At 38.1% G+C, this 24,425-nt stretch overlaps 1 protein-coding gene across 1 annotated transcript in view; it reads right to left on the bottom strand.

Annotated features, from left to right (window-relative positions):
• Window positions 1-24,425, bottom strand: part of IPMK (inositol polyphosphate multikinase) — a 54,235-nt gene that overhangs the window by 28,021 nt on the left and 1,789 nt on the right. The window contains exon 2 of the mRNA XM_061162068.1: window positions 5,558-5,643. Coding sequence (XP_061018051.1) covers window positions 5,558-5,643 — 86 coding nt within the window. The remainder of the gene's footprint in view (window positions 1-5,557; window positions 5,644-24,425) is intronic.

Here is a 24,425-nt window from a genome sequence, read left to right as displayed (position 1 = left end):
GGCACAGTTCTTGAGGGGATAGCCTGCTGGGTTCCCTTTTTGCCTGGCAAAGAAATAAAGCCACTTTTTCTCTCGCCTCCATAACTATTTCCATATTTCTGTTTGGCATCGGCACACAGAGTCAATATTTTTGCATCACTTACCTCATTAAATGAGTTTAAATAAAATCTTTAACATATATTTACATCTTTAAGGAAATTGTGATTTTACCTTAAAAAAAAAAAAGTATCATTTAACTCAAAGTCTAAGTATTGTTCATTTAATTATTTGATTTATAACCAGTAACAATTCTAGAAACCAGTGGAAATATCCAGATATCCTGAAACTAGATTTTTTATTTTTCTTCTAGAAAAGCAGAAAGAAAATTTTTGTTTCAGACTCACAGACTGAGGGAAAGAACTTGTGGTTGTCAGGGAAAAGGTGAGTGAAAGGAATAGTTAGGGAGTTTGGGATAACAGGTACACATTGTTATATCCACAATGGAAAATTAACAAGGACCTACTGTATAGCACAGGGAAGTCTGCTCAATGTTATGTGGCAGCCTGGATAGGAGGGTAGTTTGGGGAGAATGCATACATGTATATATATGATGAGTCCCTTTGCTGTCCACCTGAAACTATCACAACACTGTTAATCAGCTATACTCCAATACAAAATAAAAGGTTTAAAAATAATAACAACTTGCAAGACCTCTCACCTTTGCCAAATAGGTCTACTAATAATAATGACTAGCAAGACATCTTACCCATTAACTCTTGCCAAATGTGGTCTACCTAAGTACTCAAAACCATTTAAGTTTACTCATGTAAAATGCTTATGAAATCTCAGTATCAGAATTCTAATTATATATGTCAAACCACATTCACATCAAGTAGTTATATATGACATAAAATTCTATTGAATAAACTCAAGTATGGCAGAAACTCACCAAACGTGATACACTGTATTTTCTAGCTTCCCCTACTGAAACGTGAGCAGAAATGATATCAGTTACTTCCTGGCCAAGGTAATTAAAAGCAGGGTGTACCTATCATCCCTTTGTTCCTGGCACCAAGACATTGAAGACACAGTGTTCATGATGACCTAACAAGATGGAGGAGCCAAGTACATCTCCACGTGCTTACCTGAAGAAGTCCACGATATAAGTGAAAATATAAAAGATTAGAAGAGTAGAAAGGTAAACTTTCTCTTATGTTAAATATTTCTTTTAAAGTAGTAAGACTGATCTTTACTACAACATGCCAAATAAGATAACCTAAACAACTTTGTACCTAGAAATGTAGGATGAAATGTAATATTTCCTTAAATGCATAGCTGAGCTCCCATGATTAAAAAAAGGAAATTCACAGAGACCTAAAACAAAGAGGAAACCCAAAGTGCTAAGCTAAGCAGTGCTATTTGGGCTCAGAGGTCCACTCTGAAGACCTGAACCAAAGGATCTCTGAACTTAGGACCAGTCCGAGATGAGGACAGAGATACTCAAAGACGGAAAAAAGAATACTCCCAAGAGTAAAGAATGCTCTGGGCCAAGCTAATACAGAAAAAAACAGCAAATAAACAATATCAGGAATAAAAAGGGAGTCATAATTAAACTAGCAAAGCATTTTAAAAAATACTATGAAGAACTTTACCAGATGAACAATTATGTAAAACTATACTTTACATTTTAATACCACATTAACAAAGAAAATCAAAACATTTAAGAAACTGAATCATTAGTTAAAAAATACATCCCTTCCCAGGAACAAATGAGAGAAAGGAAAGATGGAAATGACTTATGGAAGAAAAAGAGACAAGTCAACAGGCTGCTCTAACGAATTTATAGGTAAGTTTTATCAAGTCTAAGGAATCAAATACTTATCTGATACAAATTCTTCCACAAAAAAGAAAAAGGAACGCCCCTCAAAACTCATTTTATGAAGCTAAAAGAAACTTCGTTTCAAAACCAGACAAGGACAATATGTGAAGAAAATAATAATCTCATTCATGAGCATAGCTGGAAAAAATCTTATATATACAACACTAGCAAACAAAATCCAGTAATGCATATTATTAAAAAATAAAAATGACATGTCCAAGTACGTTTTATTTCAAAAATCAAAGGTAATGTAATATTAGAAATCTGTTATGGCATTTACCAGTGACTTCCCCAGTGGTGGCTCAGATGGTAAGGAATCTGCCTGCAATGCAGGAGACCTGGGTTTGATCCCTGGGTTGGGAAGATCCCCTGGAGAAGGAAATGGCTACCCATTCCAGTATTCTTCCCTGGAGAATTCCATGGAGGAGAGTGAAAAAGCTGGCTTAAAACTCAACATTCAAAAACTAAATTGTGCCATTTGGTTCCATCACTATATGGCAAATAGATGGGGGAAAAGTGGAAAAGGTGGCAGATTTTATTTTTCTGGGCTCAAAAATCACTGCGGACAGTGACTGCAGCCACAAAATTAAAAGACATTTGCTCCTTGGAAGAAAAGCTATGATAAAGCTAGACATCGTATTAACAGTCATCACTTTGCCAACAAAGGTCCATCTAAGTTAAAGCTATGGTTTTTCCAGTAGTTCTGTATGAATGTCAGAGTTGGACCATAAAGAAGGCCGAGTGCCAAAGAACTGATGCTTTTGAAATGCAGTACTGGAGAAGACCCTTGAGAGACCCCTTGGACAGCAAGGAAATCAAACCAGTCAATCCTAAAGGAAATCAACCCTGAATATTCATTGGAAGGATTGATGCTGAAGCTAAAGTTCCAATCCTCTGGCCACCTGATATGAAGAGCTGACTCACTGGAAAAGACCCTGATGCTGGGAAAGACTGAGGGCAGGAGAAGGGGGTGGCAAAGGATGAGATGGTTGGATGGCATCACTGACTCAATGGACATGAGTCTGAGCAAACTCTGGGAGACAGTGAAGGACAGCAAAGCCTGGCGTGCTATAGTTTATGGGGTCAAAAGAGTTGGACACAGCTTAGCAAATGAACAAGGGTATTTACCACATTAACAGATTAAAAGAGGAAACTCATGATCATTTCAACAGATACAGAAAATCTCTGTCCTCCTGCATTGTCTCTTCCTGGCACAAGAGACTGGGGGGTTGGTGAACAGCTGAGGTCGCTTATTTACTTCTGAAGTTGCCTCCTTATCAGTCCAAGTCTTGTCCTAAAGTTACCTTGCTGAGTGCCAGCAGCCACTCCCTCTCCATGCTGACCAGGCCTACAGGTGGTATAGCCTTACCTCCTTATCACTTAAGCAGGCGACCTTAAACTCTGACTACATCATGGTAAATAGTCCTTTTATTAAACTGAGAGAGGGCATCATTTGTTCCTTGAGAGAATCTTAACTCAGAAAGAAAGCACTTTCCTTAATCTGTGGAGAAGTATCTCTCAAAAACTTAGCTTGAAAGTCATACTTTAACAGGGAAATGTTAGAAGCACTTTTACCAAATGAGAAGATCCCCGCACCATTGCTTTACTTCATCACACTGAACTATATAGAAATCCCCGACAGAAGTATATAGATTCAAAAGGGACAAATACAGCTTCCAATCACAGAAGGTGTAACCATCTATACAGAAAGCAACTAAAAATGTTAGAAAGTCTCAGATAAATATAAGTTACTAAGAGTTCACCAAGATTACTATATGTAAGAACACCATACAAATATCTAATTCATTCCTATGTATTAGCAATCATTGGAAAATGTAACTCAAAAAAATACTGTTTACAATAGAAACAAAAAATAAGAATAAATCCAACTTAGAATGAATCCAGCAAAGTATGTGCAAGACTTTTAGAGAGTAAATATAAAATATTTTCTTTGAAGCAATTGAAAGCATATTCTAGAGCCAGACTGTCTATGTTCAAATCCAGGGACCATCATTAACTATTTCAATGATCCTGGTCAAATTATTTAAACTAATCATATTTTATTATAAAATGAGGATAATAACAGTGTATCTAACTCACAGGTTGTTGTTAAATGAGTTGGTAAAGCATTAATAGCAAATATTTGGTTTTTGTTTTGCATTATCTTTTTACTTGCACCTAAATTTAAGAGGTAAAGTTATAATTCTTAGAAGAAAATATGAGCATACACTTTCATGACATTAAATATGACACTAAAAGTCTGCACTTCAAAAGACACTAACAAGAAAATGAAGACAACCCAGAGAATAGGGGAAATATTTACAAGTCACATATGAAAATCAAAGCAAACTACAATAAGATTAACACTTCACACTCACTTGAATGCCTTTTTAAAAACAAAAACAAAACTAACAAGTGTTGATGAGGATACAGAGAAACTGGAGTCCTCATATATTAGTGGTGAAAATATAAAATAGGGCAGCCACTTTGGGAAACACTTTTGGCAGTTTCTCAATTAATTAAATGTAGAATTACTATATGACCCAGTAATCCCACTCCATATCCAATTCTAGTATCTAAAAGAATTAGAAACAGGTATTCAAACAAATACTGATACATAAATGTTCATAACAGCCTTATCTACAAAAGCCAAAAGATGGAAACAATCCAAATGTCCTTCAATGAGTGAATGAATAAACAAAATGTGGTGTGTAAATTTAATAGAGTATTACTCAGTCACAAAAAGGAACAAAGTACTAGTGCCTACCACAAACTTTAAAAACATGCTCAACAAAAGAAGCTAGACACAAAAATAGCTAAATCCATAAAAGGCAGGTTGGTGGGTGGAAGACATTGGGGTGAGGGAGGAATAGGACATCATGGCTTAATGGGTACAGGGTTTTTCTTAGGTGTGTGGTGAAAATGTTTTGTAACTAGATAGAGGCGATGGTTCAGAGAAGGCAATGACACCCCACTCCAGTCCTCTTGCCTGGAAAATCCCATGGACGGAGGAGTCTGGTAGGCTGCAGTCCATGGGGTTGCTAAGAGTTGGACATGACTGAGCAAATTCACTTTCACTTTTCACTTTCATGCACTGGAGAAGGAAATGGCAACCCACTCCAGTGTACTTGCCTGGAGAATCCCAGGGATGGGGGAGCCTGGTGGGCTGCCGTCTACGGGGTCGCACAGAGTCGGACACGACTGATGTGACTTAGCAGCAGCAGAGGTGATGGTTGCAAAACATTGTGAATCTTCTAAAAATTATTCCTAGTAATAAGGCTAATTAAATGTTAACTGTCCCCCAACCCTTCCCCTCTACCCTCCTTTGGAGTTTCATAGTACACACTAGCATGTTCAAGGCTCTAAGAAATTCTGTAGTAAAAAAATAAAGTACTTATTTAAACTCAGCATTTCTGAAAAATACAGTCTACCATTTAAGTGTTTTTCAAAAATGTAGGTCAGAACCCATCAATCAAAATTAATTCAGTATATCAAAATAAGAATCCCTCAAAAATGAAATAGAATAGAAAATAGTAGAATATATTGGTAAAGATAAACATTGTATTTTTTTTGAGCTGTTGTTTCAGTCACATACACAGTATACTAAGACATGCTATCAAATGTATTTCTTACTGAGTCAGCAGCAGAAAATTATGAAAAGCACTTTGAATACAACAAAATAAATCTTACCTCACTTACCATATTATAAAATTCCAGCTCTCTTGGACCCCTTGGAGGCGGCTGCAATTGTTTCAAAACTGTGCCATCTGGATGTTGCAATATACCTACAGAACAAAAATAAGATATTCTAAAATGCTTTAATAGCCAATTTCATAAATTTAACAGTTTCCTTTTACTTATTTCAGAAACTGAAACATTCAAACAACATATTTCAGTGCCTGTTAGAGGCAAAGCACCAGGAACACAAATTCTAAATAGCTTGCTTTTGTTTCCACCTGTTATGCCCCTTATAGCTCCCTCAGACTTTCTAATAAATAGAACATATTTAAATTTTTATAGAAATTCTTCAGTAATAGACTTTCCAGGAGATGTTAATTTATAGTTAAATACGAAGCAAATTGGGCCTCCCTGATAGCTCAGTTGGTAAAGAATCCACCTGCAATGCAGGAGACCCTGGTTCAATTCCTGAGTCGGAAGATCCGCTGGAAAAGGGATAGGCTACCCACTTCAGTATTCTTGGGCTTCCCTTGTGGCTCAGCTGGTAACGAATCCACCTGCAATGCCCAGGGAGACCTGGGTTTTGACCCCTGGACTGGGAAGACCCCTTGGAGAAGGGAAAGGCTACCCACTCCAGTATTCTGGCCTGGAGAATTCCATGGACTGTATAGTCAATGGGGTTGCAAAGAGTCGGACACGGCTGAGTGACCTTCACTTTCAAGAAGCAAATTAAAAGCAGTAGCATAAACTGATCCCACTTTTATAAGCAAACAAAAAAATGTTAACAATGGTTCTATATGAATTTCCCATTTTTTCATTTTTTTAAGTTCCTCTCATCTGTTATAAGAAAGCAACTGAAGTTTTTCCTGAGTCAGACACACTATGTAAAGCTGTACTGATGGCATGAGTGCACCAAGTCAACGCGAAATGTAGGGGCTGAAATCCGGCGCCAAGCCTGGCCAAGAAGGGGCGCCACTTCATCATACGCCCACTCAAAGGGGAGACTGTTTTTCATCTACATGTGAAAAATCTTACATTTTCATATACTGAGATTTCATAAAATCATGCCAGTTAGAACACAACAGAGCTCAAATAAATCTATTTCCAATTTTGATAAAACACTAATTACTTAAGTTTCTATTTCTTTGGCAAGCGTCAGCAATTTTTAAGGACAAAAATGCAGAATTTAATCAACAAAGTATCAACCCAAAAGATATAGTAATCAAGTTTGTTTAAGTGCTACTTATAGAATATAAGGAAGGTAAACATTAATTCATATGGGTAAGATTGGTTGGTAAGCAATGAAAAGATTTTGGGACTTCAAAGAACAGTCTAACATAGCTAAAAGTTACTGAAGAGAAATACTGTTCCCAAAGTCTGAGAAAGCCTTGACGCCCATGGTAACAAACATTTCCAACGGGCTAACGAATAAAGATAGATACAAAAAAGCCCTGGAGCTTCCTGATGGCTCAGTGGTAAACAATCAGCCTGCCAACCTAAGAAACACAGGTTCAATCCCTGATCCAGGAAGATCCCACATGCCGCAGGGCAACTAAGCCCCTGTCCCACAACTACTGAGCCTGTGTTCTAGAGCCCGGGGGCTGACACTGAGCCTTTATGTCACAACTACTGAAGCCCATGAGCCCTAGAGCCTGTGCTCCACAAGGGAAGCCATCATAATGAAGTTTATGCACCAAAACTACAGTTTAGCCCTCTCTCCGCAAACAGACAAAAGCATGTGCAGCAACGTAGACCCAGGACAGCCAAAAATACGTAAATAAATAAACCTTAAAAATATTTTATTTAAAAAAAAAGGACTGATGAGCTGAATTGGGAGGGGGCACGGAGCATTCATAAGTGAAGAGAGAACTATGAAGCTTCCCCACCTTGAGGCAGACACCTCATCTAGATACAGGTGAATCTGCCATTAGACAAACATTTTAGCAGGCAAGCAGAAATCAGACTGTAGACAACAGTGTGGGGTAGCAGAATGGATTAGAGACAATAGTCCTAACACAAAAACAGATTGCTTGATCCAGCAATTCTCCCACACTATTCACTCTGAAAAATACCACTCCAGGTTTTCAGAGAAAGAAGCCATGGAGAAGGAGATAGTAATACCAGGCATTCTCCCAGTGAATGAATTATAGGATCTAAAAGTAAACCAATAGTATCTTACACTGCAGCCAAATCCCTCACAGCTGAAAAACAGTCACGATAAGAAAAGAAACATCTTGTAAGGCTGAGCCAATACCACATGAGCTGAATCTAAGAATGCAGCCCAGCACCAGTTCAACTAAATTCTAAAGGGAATATGAGTTATCAGTCCCCCACTCTAAACAGAGGGAAGGGCTTATACTCTATGTGGAACAAAACAAAACAAAAAATAATATATTTCACTTCCCAGGGTTCTTTTCTTTCTTCCCACTGTTTTTTAAATAAGGTGTCCAAAATTCAATTTAAAAATTGAGACACACCAAAAGAAGGAAGTGTGATGTATAACCAAAAGAAAACACAGTCAACAGATGATGACACATAGATGAACAAGTACTTAAAATTACCAAACAAGGATGTTAAAACAATTGTAAGTATGATGCAATAGAAACTATAGGAAAAATGGATATAAACATTGAATAGATACTTCAGGAGAAATGCAAAGTCTAAAAAAGAAACAAAAATTGTAGAAGTAAAAAGACACAGTATCTGAAATACAATTATCAGCAGATGATTAAGAATAGGCAATCAAAGAGACTGATAATAAACTTAAAGGAAGGTCTAGAGAAAATATCTAAATTAGTGCAGTGACAGAAAAAGTATCTAAAAAGAAAAATGGAATAAAGCACTGGTAGCCTATAGGATAATATCAAGCATTCTAACAAACACATAGTTGGAGTATCATAAGGAGAGAAGAGAATGGGTCAGAAAAATAATTCTGGACTTCCACTTTTACACAGGATACAAAAAGCTGAAAGAACACCCACTCCCATCTAAAAATAAGGAAAAGTTAGATAATCTACAAAATTATAACTTTTCTTGAAACCATAAGAGCACTGAGACTGTAAACTACAAACATATAATCTACCCACTACAATATGCGCGATGGGAGCACTCCCTTGCTTATGGTAGCACACGGCAAGAAGATGCGACTACCTTACAAGGCCGTAAGAATAATTCAGCTAATATTTTTAACAGTTAACAATAACAAAATACAGGTTAGGGAGAGAATACTGACTTCGAAAAGTTACAAAACACTTTCAACATCTTTTTCAGAAACTCTTCTCTGTGTCCAAGAGAAAGACTGGAGTAAAAGAAAAAAAGAAAAAAAACTGAATAAAAAGATAAAAAGCAACCCTCAAAGGTACAGTCCTTGAGGAAGCAGACACCATTCCTGTAAGTGGATAGGGCAGGGAGTCCCTGGAGAAAAAGAACCAGGCACAGCTTTCTTGACATAAGAGAAACCATTTTAGATCTAAGTCGTTTGGGGATCTAAGCCTGGCCACAATGCTTGCCCTTGAACAGGACCCAGTAATTAACAATCTTAAGGGAAGTTGGATGGCATCACCGGCTTAATGGACAAGAGTTTGAGTAAATTCTGGGAGATAGTGAAGGGCAGGGAAGCCTGGCATGCTGCAGTTCATGGGGTCACAAAGAGTCACGACTTAGCAACTGAACAATATGGGAAGTGAAGGACTGCAGGAACAAAGTAAAAACAGTCAAGAAACAATGTGCTGTGTTGCTCACTAGTGTTCCACTCTTTGCGACCCTATGGACAGTAGCCTGCCAGGCTCCTCTGTCCATGGGATTCTCCAGCCAAGAATACTGGAGTGGGTTGCCATTTCCTCCTCCGGAGGTTCTTCCCAACCCAGGGATTGAACCCAGATCTTCCGCATTGCAGATGGATTCTTTACATTCTCAACCGCCAGGGAAGCCCCAAGAAACAACAGTTCAGTGATAAAGTTCCTCCTCAAGTTATACATATAACAATCTGGTACAGATCATAGCTGTTCAGGAACTACGCTCCTACTCCAGTGAAGGATGGAATGAAGAGGTTTCCTTTTCGAACCCTCTGCGATTTCATTCAACTAAAACTTGGACTCTATCGATCTCTGCCTCGATTCTATACTGAATTCTCTGCTCAAGCCCCTTCATGAATATTCCATACATCCTTAACTTAAAGTTTGCCCAACTTTACCATTTGGGGAGACACTGCTTTGGGAAAGAGCTCCTTACTTACTGCAGGGAATAAATCCTTCTTCTTCCGATCTTTGACTTGGTTATGTCTTTTGGCTCAACACTCACAAAGAGAAACCCAATTTTTCAAGTAACACGACTACAGGAAAAAACAGTTCCTCCCAGAACCTTTTCCCCTGTGAACAAAATTCTTAAGCTTCTAGGGTAAGGGCAGAAAATCATATTGCCCCCAAGGCACAAAGATGGGGAAAATAGAGAAAAAAATCCTTTAATCCTGGAGGCAAAGAGAACAGAAAAGCATGATGAGTCCTGACTCCAGAGGTGGTCTATTGCTAGGGGAAGAAAAAGAAACTCACTTGCTAAAGAGTTTGTCTCCCACACAAAAAAAGGAGCACGAGACAGGAGGGAAAAGGGTAGGACACACATGCTAGATAAGTGAAGGGGTGCAACCCTTGGGATAGACTGGCCGGAACCAGCTAAAACTAAGGTGGCTCTGAGAACAGTCCAATCATTGACCTTTAGTTCATTATACCTTCATTGTAATAGGTGGTACAGTTGGTAATGAACCTGCCTGTCAATGCAGGAGACATAAGAGATGTACATGGGTTTGTTTGATCCCTGGGTCGGGAAGATCCCCTGGAGAAGGGAATGGCAACCTACTCCAATATTCTTGCCTGGAAAATTCCACGGACAGAGGAGCCTGGTGTGCTACAGGCCATGGGGTCGAAAAAGTCGGACACGACTGAACACATACAACCACAACCAGTACTAAAAATCACCCCCACTTAAGCTGAGACACTTACAAGATAGATCATAAAAGGTCAGAAGGTGGGCAATGGCCCAAACCCTGGGAAATCCCCACCCTTCCCAGACCTAACAAGAATACTCACCACCCTCATTAGCACATGAAATTACTGAGCCCTTAAATTCCAAGACCCCCACGCCCTGGGGCAGCTCTCACTTTCTGACATGGTCTGTCACCAATAAGCAATAGTAGTCTACATATGGAGGAGGGGCATGAACATAGAGAAAAAACACTTATGGAGCATGGGTGCAAAGAAGACCTAAAGCAGAAGGCTGGAGAGGAATACTGAGAAAAATAATCCAGCAAATCATTCTCACTCTAAACAGAAGATTACAACAGAGGAATTTCAAGCCCATGATACACTAAAGGTATATTAGTCTGCTTGTACTTCTGAAATACCAAAGATTGGATGCTTAAATAACACAAATCTATTTTCTCACAGCTATAGAGCTAGAAGGCCCAGATCAAGGTGCCAGGTACTTTGGCAAGAGCCGTCTTTCAGGCCTGTGGACAGCCACCTTCTCACTGTGTCCTCACACAGTGGGGAAACAAGAGTATACTCTCTCATGTCTATTTTTATAAAGACACTAGTCCTATCGGATCAGGCCCCACCTTATGATCTTGTTTAGTTGTAATAAGAAAAAGGAATGGCTAAAAGATCAAGGGAAAAGCCCTCAAAAATAGAACAAAAGAAAATCGAAGTACCAATACCTCAGGTGAAACAAACACGCCCCCTTCCTAGCTAGCCCTAATTTGCATAGGGGAGGCAAGAGGGGAGGAGATAAAACTTATAAAAAGAGAGAGCCAAGACACGTTGAAACTCCAATACTTTGGCCACCTGATGCAAAGAACTAACTCATTGGAAAAGATCCTGATGCTGGCAAAGATTGAAGGCAGAAGCAGAAGGCAGAGAGGATGAGATGGTTGGATGGCATCACCAACTCGATGGACATGAGTTTCAGCAAGCTCTGGGAGCGGGTGATGGACAGGGAAGCCTGGAGTGCTGCAGTCCATAGGGTCGCAAAGAGTCGGACACGACTGAGCGACTGAACTAACTGAAGATGGGTTGAGGCCTCTCCTCATTAATCTGAAAGGCCCTGTCTCCAAATACAATCAAATTGGGAGTTAGTGTTTCAATATATTAATTTTGGAGGGCACAACAGTCAATCCACAACAGAGGGTAACTACAACAACAGAATTCAAACTTGGCTCTACTCCTGACTAGACTGGTTCAATCACCAACATTAACAGTCTAGCAGAAGAGGTATATTCATTTCAGGCATAAATACTGTTTGCCTCAGTTACTTCAGTCTACATATGAGATCCAGATTTTAATTGAAATATCACAAGTCATATAAAAAACTAAGGGAAAAAACACTGCCAAGAGATAATGCGACATACAGAACAGTTTCAGAGATTACACTGATGTTAATCAAACTTAAAATAACCATAATTAATCTATTAAAAAACTATAACAGAAAAGGTAAGACATGCATGAAAAGGTGCGGAATTTTAGCACAGATAAATTTTGAGTTAAATGGAATGTAAGAAACAAAAAACATGGTAAGAGAGATTAAAAACTGCTTTCTATTGGTTTACCAGTAGACATAAAACAAGAGGAAGAAATCAGTAAATGTGGGGACAAGGAATCCACAGGGACAGAGGAACCTGGCAGGCCACAGTCCACAGAGTCACAAAGAGTCAGACATGACTGAAGCGACTTAGCACACACACATGCATGCAACAGAAATTACCCAAACTGAAACACAAAAAGAGAAAAAAAATAACTGCATGTTAAAATTTCTATCTGCGGATGGAATCGTCTAGGTAATTTTTAACTTTTTTTTTGGTAACTTTTAACAGAAATTTCTACAATAAACATATTTTGCTTTCATTAATAGAAAACATACTTGACACAGGAAAACATATACGCTAAATAATTACATACTCCGTATAATCTCAATTATGTAACCAAGTTATTAAAAAGACTTTTTTTTAAATGACCAAAATGACAATGTCTAAAATGTTCCAAAACTAATAAAAACAAACTATAGAGCCAGGAAGCCCAGAGAATCATAAATACTATGGGGGAAAAAAAAACCTCCTAGACATTTAAAAACAAAATTTAAATACAAAAACAAAAATGGTTAAAAGGATGGGGGGTTAAAAAAAGATATACTACTCATAAGAAAGTTGATATATTAACATTCTTATATATCAAACTATGCTAATGTCATATAGACTTCAAGAAAAGAAATATTGAGGACATGCCATAATGATAAGAAGGTCAATTCATTAAGACACAATGGTAGCAGTTTCAAAATGAAACAAGAACTGAAAAGATAGACTCACAATTACTATCTCAATAATTCATGAAAACAAATATTCAGAACATTAGTAATGATATATAAAACTTGAACAACAGTATCAAACAACTTGACTACACTGACACTTATAGAATACTATGTCCAACAGAATATATATATTTTTTTCACGTATAAATGGAACTTTTACCAAAACTGACCATCTGCTGGACTACAAAAAATAAATCACACAGAGAATATTCTCTGACTACAATGGTAGTAATGATAAGACATCTGGGAAAATACCAAATAGACAGAAAGTAACTAATCCATGGATCAAAATTCACAAGGGAAATTAGGAGATTTAGCTAGGTGATAATGAAACCAACATATCAAAATTATGGAATGCACCTAAAAGTACCACCTAGTGCTTAGAGGAAAATGCGTAGTTTTAAATGCTTATATTGCAAAAGAAAGAAGGTTCCAACTTAAGATGCAGGGAAAAAAAGATATTAAAGAAAGACAGGAGCAAAAAAAAAAAATCAGTCAAATAAAAATGGACAACAGAAAAGAATCAGTGAAACTAAAAGGTTCTCTGAGATCAATAAAACTGATAAACCTCCAGCTAGACAGATCAAGGAAAACAAATAATCATTATTAGAAATAAATGAAAGATGAGATGTCACTACAAATGCTACAAACATTAAAAGCATAAAAGAATTATAAACTTCACACCAATAAATTCAACAACTTAGATAGGGGTTTCCCCAGTGGCTCAGTGGTAAAGAATTCACCTGTCAATGCAGGAGACAAAAGGTTCAATCCCTGGTCCAGGAAGAGCCCACAGGCCACAGAGCATCTAAGCCCGTGTGCCACAACTACTGAGAGCCCAGGAATCGCAGCTACTGGGCCCACGCGCCGCAACCACTGAAGGCCACGCACCTAGAGCCCACTCTCTGCAACAAAAGAAGCTACCATAGTAAGAAGTCCACATACCACAAGAAAGAGTAGTCCCAGCTCACTGCAACTAGAGAAAAGCCTATGCAGCAATGAAGACCCAGCACAGCCAAAAATAAAAATTATTAAAATTTTTAAAAAAACTTAGATAAAGTGTACAAACACCTTTAGACAGAGAATAGAAATTTTAAGTTGTCCTATGTATACCAACACTGTGGCCACCTAATGCAAAGAACTGACTCATTTGAAAAGACCCTGATGCTGGGAAAGATTGAAGGCGGGAAGAAAAGTGGATGACAGAGGATGAGATGGTTGGATGATATCACCTACTCAATGGACATGAGTTTGAGTAAACTTCTGGAGTTGGTGATGGACAGGGAGGCCTGGTGTGCTACAGTCCATGGGATCGCAAAGAGTCAGACACGACTGAGTGACTGAACTTAACTCAACTGATGTATACCAAGGGCTTCCTGCATAGCTCAGTTGGTAAAGTATCTGCCTGCAATGCAGGAGACCTGGGTTCAATTCCTAGGTTGGGAAGTTTCCCTGGAGAGGGGAAAAGGCAACCCATTCCAGTACTCTTGCCTGGAGAATCCCATAGACAGAGGAGCCTGTCGGACTACGGCTCATGGGATCACAAGAGTTGGACACAACTTAGCACTAACTTTTTATGTATACCAAAAACATTGATTTCATATTTTTAAATATACTGAGACAACTGAAGCCAAAATGTGCTCATTAGTAAATTCTATCCAACATTTACAGAAAAAGATACCAGTTTTACCAAGAAATGTAGGGAACATTTCCCTGCTCACTTTATGAAGCCAGCATATTCATTTTTAAAAACCTCAACAAAGACTTAAAACTACAGGCAATTATCTCAAATGAATACAGTCACAGATATCTCTAATGAAAACACTAAGAAACCAAATCCAAATATGCCAACAAATTTGGAAGACTCAGCAGTGGCCACTGGTCTGGAAAAGGTCAGTTTTCATTTTAATCCCAAAGAAGGGCAATGCCAAAGAATGTTCAAACTACCCCACAACTGCACTCATTTCACATGCTAGCAAGGTTATTATACTCAAAATCCTCCAAGATAGGCTCCAACAGTACATGAACCGAGAACTTCCAGATGTACAAGCTGGATTTAGAAAAGGCAGAGGAACCACAGACCAAATTGCCAGCGTCTGCTGGATCACAGAAAGAGCAAGAGAATTCCAGAAATAACATCTACTTCTGCTTCACTGACTATGCTAAAGTCTTTGACTGGGTGGATCACAACAAACTGTAGACAATTCTTAAAAAGATGGGAGTACCAGACCACCTTACCTGCCTCCTGAGAAATCTGTACGAAGGTCAAGAAGCAACAGTTAGAACCAACCATGGACAACACACTGGTTTAAAATTGGGAAAAGAGTGCATCAAGGCTGTATATTGTCACCCTGTTTATTTAACTTGTATGCAGAGTACATCATGCAAAATGTCAGGATGGATGAATCACAAGCTGGAATCAAGATTGCTGGGAGAAATATCAGTAACTTCAGATACACAAATACCATTTTAATGGCAGAAAATGAAGAGGAATTACAAAGCCTCCTGATGTAGGTGAAAGAGGAGAGTGAAAAAGCTGACTTGAAACTCAATATTCAAAAAACTAAGATCATGGCATCTACTTTCATCACTTCATGGCATATAGATGGGAAAACAATGGAAACAGTGACAGACTTTATTTTCTTGGGCTCCAAAATCACTTGGGCTCCAAAATCATGCAGCCATGAAATTACAAGATGCTTGCTCCTTGGAAGAAAAACTATGACAAACCTAGACAGCATATTAAAAAGCAGAGACATTACTTTGCCAACAAAGGTCCCTATAGTCAAAGATATGGTTTTTCCAGTAGTCACGTACATGTCTGAGTCGGACCATAAAAGAGGGTTGAGTGCTGAAGAGTTGATGGTTTTGAACTGTGGTGTTGGAGAAGACTCTGAGAGTCCCTTGGACTGCAAGGAGATCAAATCAGTCAATCCTAAAGGAAATCAATCCTAAATATTCTTTGGAAGGACTGATGCTGAAGGTGAACCTCCAATACTTTGGCCACCTGATGTTTCCAAAGAGCCGACACATTGGAAAAGACCCTGGTGCTGGGAAAGACAGAAGGCAGGAGGAGAAGGGCATGACAGAGGACGAGATCCTTGGATGGCATCACCAACTCAATGGACATGAGTTTGAGCAAGTTCTGGGAAATGGTGAAGGATAGGGAAGCCTGGCATGCTGTAGTCCAAGGGGTTGCAAAGAGTCAGACATGACTGAGCAACTGAACAACAACAATTTATCACAACCACGTGGACCTTAATCCAGGAATGCAGTTGATTTAAATATTCCAAGATGAGTAAACATATTGATGTTTGGGAAGACAGTTTTCTGAGAAAAAAGGGAGATGTGAATATAGAACAGGGAGAAGAAAGAACTCTGTGATATTAGATTCTAATTACAGATATGAATATTAACTTTAATTTTTACCAATAAGAAATTATTTCTTAATTGATTCTGCTGAAAGGACCAACAGTAATAACAATCAAGGAGCAATGAGTATACCTGTTGCCCAGATGTTGGTTTTTAAATATCATTTATCCCCAAAGGATGTACCTTTCCCTCTCTTCCTTGCTTTTTGCTTCTCTTCATTCTTCCGCTATTCATAAAGCCTCCTCAGATAACCACTTCACTTTCTTGCTTTTCTTTTTCTTTGGGATGGTTTTGTTCGCCACATCCTACACAATATTACAGACCTCTGTCCATAGTTCTTCAGGCACACTGCTATCTAGATCTAGTCCCTTGAATCTATTCATTAGCTCTACTGTGAATTCATATGGGATTTGATTTAAATTATACCTGGCTGGCCTAGTGTTTTTCTTGGTTTTCTTTAGTTTAAGCCTGGCTTTTGCTATGAGAAGCTTATCATCTTAGCCACAGTCAGCTCCAAGTCTTGTTTTTGCTAACTATACATATAGCTTCTCCATCTTCGGCTACAAAGAATGTAATCAATTTGATTTTGGTATTGACCATTTGGTGACATCCATGTGTAAAGTATTCTCTTGTGTTGGTGAAAAAGGGTACAGAGCTGGCTTAAGACTAAATATTAAGAAAAACTAAGATCATGGCATGGTCCCATTACTGCATGGGAAACAGAAGGGGAAAAGGTGGAAGTAGTGACAAATTTCCTCTTTTTGACTCCAAAATCACTGTGGACAGTGACTACGGGCCATGAAATCAGAGGACAATTGCTTTCTGTCAGGAAAGCAATGACAAACCAGAGACACTACCCTGCCATGATGCTGAAGCTCCAGTATTTTGGTCACCTGATGCGAACAGATGACTCACTGAAAAAGTCCCTGATGTTGGAAAAGATCGAAGGCAAAAGGAGAAGATGGCATCAGAGGATGAGATGGCTGGACAGCATTACTGATGCAATAAGCATGAATCCAACTGGGCAAACCCCAGAAGATGGTGAGGGACAGGGAGGCCTGGCATGCTGCAGTCCATGGGGTTGCAAAGAGACATGACTGGGCAAATGAACAACAACAACCCGCAAATGAACTAGGTTCTTGAGAAAATAATGTCTTATTCTAAGGCTGGGACCCGAAAGGTATAAGATGAACATGGGACATCTTTTCATGCCACAAAGTGAGAAAATGCTTTAAAATATGGGAACATTAAAAAGACACAGAAGTCAGCTTGAAGAAGCTCCCACTGCCAAAATCTGGGACAACTGAGCATCAAAATTAAGCAGCAACAATAAAGGCTAAGATCTATCCGTTGAAGTTTGAAAAACCCGGCAGTCCATCCTACTAATTAAAGAAAGAGAGAAGAAAAATCTATATTCCTTAAAGAAGAATGCCAACTAACAAAGGTAACAGGAATAAGAGATTAGAACATCATTTTCCAGCTAAGACGGTAATTAGTTCAGTTGGTCAAATATTAACGAGTGCTTGTAACATTTGGCGAAAATGCCAATGATATGCAGGATGTTTAACAGTTTCAAAATATTCCTCTCAAATTATTTACCTACATTAGGAAAAATTAAACTTAACAGTGGAAAAATCTGGCAGACATCATTTAATCAGCCGATCAAAGTTATATCACCAGTAATGCAACTGACATCCTGTGCTATATGATATGATGCTTCGAGAAACAACATAATTCATTTGGTATTCTTATAAAAAGTGCAATCATCTGATTCTAGTCATAAGGAAATAATTAGAGAATCTTGAAGAATATTCCAAAAGTCATGTGCCTATAGTCTTCAAATATTTCACAGTTAAAAAAGATAAAGATAAAATTTTAAGAACTGCTCTGTATGACAGGAAACTAGAGGGTGATAACAACTAAATGCAATGTATATAACCTTAGATGGGGGGAAACTGCTCTAAAGAAATATTATAGGAATAGTGGCAAAAGCCAAATGATAAATATTCTGGATTTGATAATTTTACCAAGGTTAGATAAGAAAATGTTCTTATTTTTAGGAGATAGACAAGAGGTCACGATGCCTGCAACTTGCTTTTAAATGGTTCCACAAAATCATTATCATACATGATAAAGCAGTTGTGGCAGAATATTAATAGGCAAATCCAGATGAATGGTAATATGTATTAGTTTGTTGTTCTATATTTGCAACTTTTAAGTTTGAAATTTCCCAGCACAAAAATTTTTTAAATTCCTTAAAAAGGAAGTATGATATACAGTAGCATCAATTATTTAGATAAAATCTAGTGTAAGACTTTTACACTGAATGCAAATGGCCAGAAATAGTCAAGACAATCAGAAGTGAGATGTTTACTCTACCATACATCAAGATTTATTATACAGCAGCTTAACTTACTGCTAGGATAAACAAACCAGTAAAACAAGTCCAATATGAAACTGAAAAAACTGAAGTATATATGCACAATGGAGTACTAATAAGCTATAAAAAGGCAATAGGGAAGCACTCTATGAACTGCTAATACTGATTTCTAGGAAATACTGCTAAGTTTAAAAAACAAAGTACAAAAGAGTATATACAGCATACTACTTTTTGTCGGAAGAAAGGAAAAGAAGAAAATAAGAGATCTGCTTAATTCTGCAACAAGAAATTCAGAAAAGATAAACCAGAAACAATGAAACTGGTTATCTACAAGGGATGCAGAGAAATGGGATGGAGTGACACAGAAGAGAGTGACACTTCTGATATACTTTTGTAAAGTTTTGCTTTTGGAAGCATATTAATTTTATAAGTATTCAAAAATGGATCACTGAAGGAAGAGAAATGAATTTAAACAGAAACAAACATATTTCAAATGAATAATATTACCAATGGGAAGAGGGAAGTAAAAATAACCACACACACAAAAAATCCTAATCCAAATAGCTTTTGAAAAGTTTCCAACCACATATCCTCAATGAAAGGGAATCTAATCTTGAATTCTTTATTCTAGGTTTGTTTTCTACAGTAGTATGGGTATAGAAACTCTGAAGATCATAGGATTAAAAAAAAATTTAATATTGCTGGCAGCCAGGTTCTCACTGAGGTAAATGGAAAATACAAATTTAGAATCAGGAAAAGGAAAAGAACTCCATGGAGTTGGAATGAAACTAGAAGTATCAGTATGCAATTATGATTTCTAAAATATTTATACACACTTTTTAGTAATGTCCATTGAAAAGACCTGGAAGCAATGACATTCCAGTGGTAACAAGCAAACCTGCACCCAAATCTTGGTTTCTAAAAACCATTTCCCACTAAAAATGAATCAGGGCTCCTTGGAGAAATGGCAGGTTCCAGAGCTGTGGGGACTTCCCTGGCAGTCCACTGGTTAAGACTCCATGCTTCCAATGCAGGCCTTCAATCCCTGGTTTGGCAAACTAAGACCCCACAGGTCATGTGGTGTGCCCCACCCCCCCGCAAAAAAAATTATTGGAAAAAAAAAACAGCTTGACAGAAAGGAAGGAAGTGCTTCAAACTGGTCAAATCTGGGACAATTTGAAGAGCAAAATAAACAAGTTCTATAATAGATTATGACACTATAAAATAAAAATCCATGACTCCAAATTGATCATAAAAAAGAACACACACACACAGGAATAACAGAGAGTTATTTTTTTTTCTTTTCTTACAAAGTCAACTATGCTTCAGTAAATAAAATATCAACTATATTCCCTATGTTGTATATTACATCATTGTAACTAAATTTATATTTCACAGTTTGTATCTCTTAATCCCCTTCACCTATTTCACTCCTCCCCAGTGCCCATCCCCTCTAATAATCATTAGTTTGCTCTCTATATCTCTGAGTGGAGGGGCTGCCCCCACCCCCTGCACTCTCCTGGAGCTATTTCTTAGAATCAGTGCTCAGTCACTCAGTAGTGTCTGACTCTTTACAACCTCACTGACTATAGAATGTTGACTGTTAAAATAGACAGAGTGGTAGAAAGAAAAAAGAAAATCACAACTTTTCAACTATCAGAGTAAAGGCTGCTTCAGGCAGAATCATCATTAGATGTCTAATCTAGGGGTAAAGTATGAGGATCCCAATATTTGCATGAACTTACAAATATCTCTCCACAGACAGCTTAGTCACACAGGGAGAAAATATTAACTATATACTGGAGAAGCCAAACCACACTTGGACCAAACGATCAAGTTAACACCACTAATAATGGGCAGATAGACAGTGTGGACCTCTAGATGTGATACCCTAAAAAGGATATCTTATATATCACTTGTATAACATTCCAGCCAGAAAAGTATCACCTGTATCTCATCATAAGAATCCATCATAAATCCAAATTAAATAATACTTTATTAAGTAACTAGCCTGTACTCTTCAAAGTCTTATCATTTTTAAAAAGGCTGAGAAACTTTTACAAATTATAAAATTCCAAAAGACAAGAGGACTAAATGCAACCAATGATTATAGACTAGACCCTATCCTGAAAAAACCAAATATACGACATTACTGGAATAGTGGACAAAATTAGAATATGGACTATAGATGGAAGTACTGTATTGTTATCAAAACACAAGTTAGTGTGCCCAACACACAGTGAGGTCAAACGATACCAAAACAAGCTTGGAACAGAGAAAGATTTACTGCAGGGCCATGCAAGGAGATCAGTGGTTCATGCCTTAAAAACCCCAAACTTCCCAAGAGCTATCAGCAAAGCACTGTTAAAGGAAAGGTGAGCGAGGGGTGTGGTTAGTTGTTGCATGATCAGATCCTTTGTTCCTGAGGTCAGGTCATGGTCAGGTAATGATGTTCCCATAAACCTCCACCAAATTATGTGTTAATGTGTAATTCTCTGTTCTGACAAGAAAGAACCAGATCCCAAGGCACAAATTTCAACCTTTGAGATCCAGGTCCTGGTTAAGAGGAGGCAGGTCTCAGCTGGTGGCTCCCTAGGGGCCAGGTCCCCAGACCGTGCCCAACTGTCATCAGTGAGGGAGCCTAGTGCCCTGGACCCACCTGGCCCTCAGGCTCCTCAGTCCGCCCAAATGGCAGGGGCCAGCGCCCACAGATGGCGCCCCATGCAGACCACCACTGCCATTAGTTGGCACAGGCAGGGGTAGAGGAGAAGTTCACTGCGGTCCCCAGGCCTGGGCCAGGCCAGGGGGTGGCCCTGGCCAGCGCTCTGGAGCTCTGCAGAATACAGCCCCCAGTCTGTCCCCTGGGCCCCCCAGCTCATCCAGCGGCCCAAGGTTGGGTGAGCCGGAGGGCCCCTCCAGGGGAAGGCTGGGGTCTGCCTCTTACCTCACTCTCCACCTGACGACCCCCACTCCCCCAACTGTTGGCTGAATCCCCCACTAACGGTAGTTCCCCGACAGCTCGTGGGAGGGGACCACTACAGCACTGACCAATGGCAGAGCAGGACCACTACCGGTTGCTCACTGACAGTTGGTTGCTTGTGGGAGGGGCCCACTGTGGTGTCAACCAATGGCAGAAGAGGACCGCTACCTGTTTAGGGGTGAAGGCCTCCGGTGTGAGGCGGTAATGGAGCTCAGGGACAGGCAGCTGCTAAGGGCTGTGCTCCACGGCTCTGTCGCCGTATCAAACTGTTACATTTTCCGTATTTGATAAACGTGCTGTGGTTACAGAAATACACACTAAATTACATTCTTAAGATTTACACACTGAGGTATTACTGTGTAAAGAAAGGCGCATGATGTATGCACCTGACTCTCAAATAGTTAAGAAAAATATTGTTGTTCAGTCGCTAAGTCATTTCTGACTCTTTTATGACCCCATGGACTGTAGCCCACCAGGCTCCTCTGTCCGTGGGATTTCAGAGACAATAAATCTGCCAAGTGTTGTCATTTCCTTCTCCAAGGGATCTTCCCAGCCCAGGGATCAAATCCACGTCTCCTGCACTGGCAGGTGGATTCTTTACCACAGAGCCACCAGGGAAGCCCAAGGTAAAAATAAGTATGTATATACAGAGAGATAAATTCAGAAAAATGTTAAATTCTGTATATTGTTCTTATATCTTTCCTGTAAGTTTGAAATTATTTTAACTCAATTAGTTTCAGAGTATCTTAAAAAAAATAGACCAGCAGTAAGCCAAAATAGTTGTGGGTTTTCCCCCCAGAACAATATCAGTTTAAATCCTTCTTTTCCCTATAGACCATCTCATTTCTATATCCTAAATTGGATTAAGATACAAATACCTGATTTCAACTTGTTTAAAACCTCAAGGACGTTTGAAGGAAATTAATGGTACATGTCAAATATCAAAACAAAAAAGGATTTTACACTTTGGTACGCTTCGGGATTTCAAATTGATGGCAATTACATTTTTGTGAAACATACCTATAGAAAAGTTGTCTAAAACAAGACCCAGGAGTTCCCTGGTGGTAAGGATTCCAGGCCGTCACTGCTGAAGCCCAGGTTCAATCCCTGGTCAAGAGAAATGAGATCCTACAAGGCCCGCAGCATGGCCAAAAAAAGGCTGTATAATGTGCAAGGTATACTATAATGTACAAGAATGTGTAATACATTATTTTTAACAGCAAAAAAAAAAAAAAAAACAGTGAAAATCTAAAATTTCATCACACTATAAATTTCATATCCACACTATAGAATACAACAGTTTTTGAGATGAAGTATATTATAAGCATGAAAATGACATACTATATAACACAATACAAAATAAAAGCAAGAAGTTGCAGATATATTGTATGAAAAATTAGAAGTGTGTTAATGTGTTTACATATGTGACCAGAAACAAAGGCCTGAAAGGATACACCAGAAAGTTACCAGTGTTTGTGATTGTCCTGAGAGAGGGAAAATAGGAGGAAAGGCATTGATATAATGTTTAAACTTTTCTTCCTGAAAGATCATGTACAATTTACAACTTGAAAATGCAAATATTTTGTATTCTTAAAAATAAGAAATAAACATACTTTGATGAAATGATTTCACTGAAGAACAAAAAATATAGCTCTTGATATCAGAACTATAACATACCCTTCTTAAGCAGTTATAATGATATAACAAGATCTATTTTTCTGTTCAAGTACTTGGTGCTATTAGTTCTATGTTTTTAAATTTTAATTTAATAAAGCCAACAAATCCCTTTTGGAAATAGGTAAGACATTAATCCTAAACTGAAAAACCCTGTTTACTAAAGGGTAGTAACAATTTTTTTTTAAAAATCCATAATGTCTTTAGCAAAGTTTATTCTGAGAATTTCAGTTGATAGCCAAAGTATGAACTACAAGATATACTTTACAACTCTAAGTGATTTATGATAGTACAGAGACATAATAAACTTGAACTTTGAATTACTGACCATCTTGTTATCCATGCTATGAATAAAGTAGATTATCATCATTCAGGTGTCCTTTCACTAATAACATTTTAAGTTAAATGTAATAATAAATAAAGCTAAGGACTTCAGATTCCAGAATCTATACTATTCCTTTTATTAGTTCATTTGGATAACGAAACTCTTTCAGTCACTGTTTGCAATGTAGCTTTAAGGTACATTTGTTATTAGAGATAACTCTGAACAGGTTCACTATTACATACTTTAATAAGCAGCAGTCACACTAACATGTTTGTGGTTTAATTTCGGATATTTTGTTCATTCTCCTTTGTATGTAAGTCCATCTTAGGGGCCCTTAGGAAAACAATTATTTTTTTCATGCCTCTAGAATATTATTAGGAATAGCATCCTTACAATTCATTAATATAAATCAATAGGTATGCAGTATAAATCTATTAAAAAGTATTCCATAATTAACTTCCATTAACAGAGGGGACAAACAGGAGAATGTCTCTCTTCTAAGCACCTTGATAATGTTTCCTTACATTTAGGCCAAGCACTTGAGAACAATTATTTGTTTCCTAACCTGGGTGTATCAAAAGAACTGATAATTTTCACTCTTTCAACATTTCCTGAGTTTAACTGAGCCTCAGGCTGCAGGAGGCTGCTGGGATAAAAAGATTCAGTCTCTAAGGAAGTAACAATTTAACAATTTAAAGGGAAAAAACGGAATACAATTGACTCATCATTAACCCCTAACTTTGAAAAAGAGAAAAGTAGAGAAAAGAATTGGGAAATGCTGTTCTCTGACAATTAACACACATACATT

Source organism: Dama dama, chromosome 15, assembly GCF_033118175.1.
Source record: "Dama dama isolate Ldn47 chromosome 15, ASM3311817v1, whole genome shotgun sequence".
Taxonomy (NCBI): Eukaryota; Metazoa; Chordata; class Mammalia; order Artiodactyla; family Cervidae; genus Dama; species Dama dama.
Note: the sequence above shows the minus strand (reverse complement) of the source record. Positions and strands in the feature narration are given on the sequence as shown.